Genomic DNA, 2,661 nt, shown 5'->3' with positions numbered 1-2,661 from the left:
CCCCCCCCCCCACCCATATTCACAGAATGAATGAAGCAGAAGCAGGGAGATCCTTGCACTGCAGGTCCTCAGGTACGGCTTCCCCTCCAGCAAGGAGAACAGTGAGCAGCACAGTGATGACATCACCAAATCACAGAACAAGTCTGGTGAGACTCACAGAGGCAGCCGTGCCTGAGATGATCTCACACTGCAGATCTACAGCTATGAGGACGCAGAACCAGAGAGCCCAGGTACAGGAAGGGCTCTGCTATTTTTAGGAGGAACCCAAGACAATAGGGCAGGGGTAGGCAACCTTGGCTCTCCAGCTGCTCTAAAACTACAAATCCCATAAGGCATTGCAAGCCACAGGCATGACTCGCAGAGGCAGAAGCATGCTGGGATTTGTAGTCTCAGCACAGCTGGGGAGCCAAGGTTGCCTACTCCTGCAATAGGCAGAGTCATTTCTTTGCGGGCCGACTCCCACCCCTGTAGCTGCTGTGTTTCCTTTAAGGAAAAATTGGAGTGTTCCTTTAAATCTTAATGCCGCCCCAAACAGCTGACTACACAGGTGAAGTACACAACGATGTTGGACGCTGACGGTCGGCGCCGCGCAGTCCTGCATTCTGATGCTTTGTTGTTCCCGTCAGTTTCTTTCAGAAATGAACAAAGAATGTGAGGCGTTTGCCAAGGAGTCCGGGGTCACCCTTCCCGAGTCCTTCTCCCTGGAACCCGCCTTCCAGGGCATCTATCAGAACGGCGGCATCAATAAGCCCATGCTGACGGCCGCTATGGCCCTCAAACGGCACGGTAAGATCAGCCAAGCGCAATCGCTGTAAGCTTTATAGGAAGTACCTGAAATAAGAACTTTCTGTGTTTGGCACTCTGAACTCTCGACGATTCCTCAATAAAAGTTCAATAAACTATTTTCTCCCGTGTGAGTGACAGAACGGGTATGAAGAACATGGTGGGGACTATACCATTGTAGGCGGCGCAGCTTATATGAGATGTTCCAGTAATCTGAGAATGTTGTTTCCTAAAGCAGAGAAGTGTGAGAAGGGGCCCCCGAGGTGAACGTCCGGGAACAACCTTCAAATATTGGACATGTAACCATGGAAACGGGGAAACTTCATAAGAGTCACCTGCTATCTTCTGACCCGTGTCCAGCCGGACTCCTTATATCTACAGAGGTCTATGGTTTGGCCACCGGCCAGACTACCAGGGTCGCAGCGCTCACATTTGCGACCGCGGCCTGGTGCTCCGCCTCTTGGGGGACGGGCCCCCCGGTCTGAAGGGGCGCCGGGCAGGGATTTTTCCCCAGTCATCGTCCAGGGCAGCCTCTGAGAGATGGGATCCTCCCACCTGAAACAGGAAACACATCATCCACAATTAGAATAAAAAGGGCGGTCCCTCCTAACCACCTCAGTATTTTGTGTTTTTGTTCTCTACGTTTAGGGCCCATTCACACCAGTTGCAGTGCGTTGCTGCCCGATCCTGGTCGGAACTGCTTTGCTTTGCATTGCGGCCGGCTCACTTTTTAGTGGGGGGCAGGAGGGGGCGTGGCAGGCTATTGAAGTGAATGGCACCTTGGGCCACACGGGATCGCAAGGTGCATTGTGCCTGCGGTCCGGTCCTGTGCGATCAAAATAGCGCTTGCAGTATTTTGATCGCACCGGAGACCGCAGGCACAGTGCGCCTTGCGATCCCATGTGGCCGATCGCATTGCGGCCGGAGGGCGTGGCTACGGGGCCATTCACTTCAATGGCCCGCCACGCCCCCTCCTGCACCAGAAAAAAAGTGAGCCGGCCGCAATGCGAGGCAGCGCGTTCTGGCCACAATCTGGCCGGAACGCACTGCATCTGCTGTGAACGTACCCTTAGCCCCGCTTTGGGCAGGCAGGGCTAAATAGTCTATACCACAGAATACTTTTTGTAGCATGAAATACTTTCCATCACCTGAGTGATTGCTCCGAGTCTGCTGGGACTGCGGACATCACATTGAAGACGTAGTTTCCCCCCGGAAGGGTAGATGTCGTCTTTGAACATTGTTCTCGGTGTGTGAATGTGCAGAGAATAAGCCGGTGTATGATTGGATTCACCCATTTACCCTCCTCCTACGCTGCAGGCTTTAAGACTTGCGTGCTAACCAACAACTGGGTAGACGACGGCGCGGACCGTGCGCTCACCGCGGACCTCCTCTCCGTGCTGAGCCGGCACTTCGACATGGTGATCGAGTCGTGCCGCATCGGAATGAGGAAACCCGAAACTCGCATCTACGAGTACGCCCTGAAGATGCTGAAAGCCGAGCCCAGTGAGGTGAGAGGACGCGTGTTACCGCCCCTGAGGTGCGGAGGGTTTCCTTAAAGGGGATTTGTAGTGGATTTGGCCTTTTATTTATTTTGTATTTTACGTCTCCCCCAGAACTGCATCTCCCCAGAGCCCTTTCCTAACACACAGTGGGTCCAATGAACTGTCATTTCAACATTTTTTTTTTGGCCCATGTGTGATGTGCATTTGACATGCGCCTCATAAACACTGTAGTGCGCCGCTGCTGAAGAGGATTGGTGACGTGTGCGCCAAAATCTGGGAAAACTATAAAACACGGGGAGCCGCGCATACGTGGCAGAGACATACTGCACGTGTTTTTTTCTGTTTGACGTTTTAAAGGACAACTACACTTTTACCA

General features: G+C 53.1%; 1 protein-coding gene across 1 annotated transcript in view; it reads left to right on the top strand.

Moving 5' to 3' along the window:
• The window catches only part of EPHX2 (epoxide hydrolase 2), a 63,304-nt gene that overhangs the window by 3,007 nt on the left and 57,636 nt on the right, over positions 1–2,661 (top strand). The window contains exons 3-4 of the mRNA XM_018570303.1: positions 627–786; positions 2,101–2,291. Coding sequence (XP_018425805.1) covers positions 627–786; positions 2,101–2,291 — 351 coding nt within the window. The remainder of the gene's footprint in view (positions 1–626; positions 787–2,100; positions 2,292–2,661) is intronic.

Source organism: Nanorana parkeri, unplaced genomic scaffold (genome assembly GCF_000935625.1).
Source record: "Nanorana parkeri isolate BGI_ZX_2015 unplaced genomic scaffold, ASM93562v1 scaffold1500, whole genome shotgun sequence".
Classification (NCBI taxonomy): domain Eukaryota; kingdom Metazoa; phylum Chordata; class Amphibia; order Anura; family Dicroglossidae; genus Nanorana; species Nanorana parkeri.
Note: the sequence above shows the minus strand (reverse complement) of the source record. Positions and strands in the feature narration are given on the sequence as shown.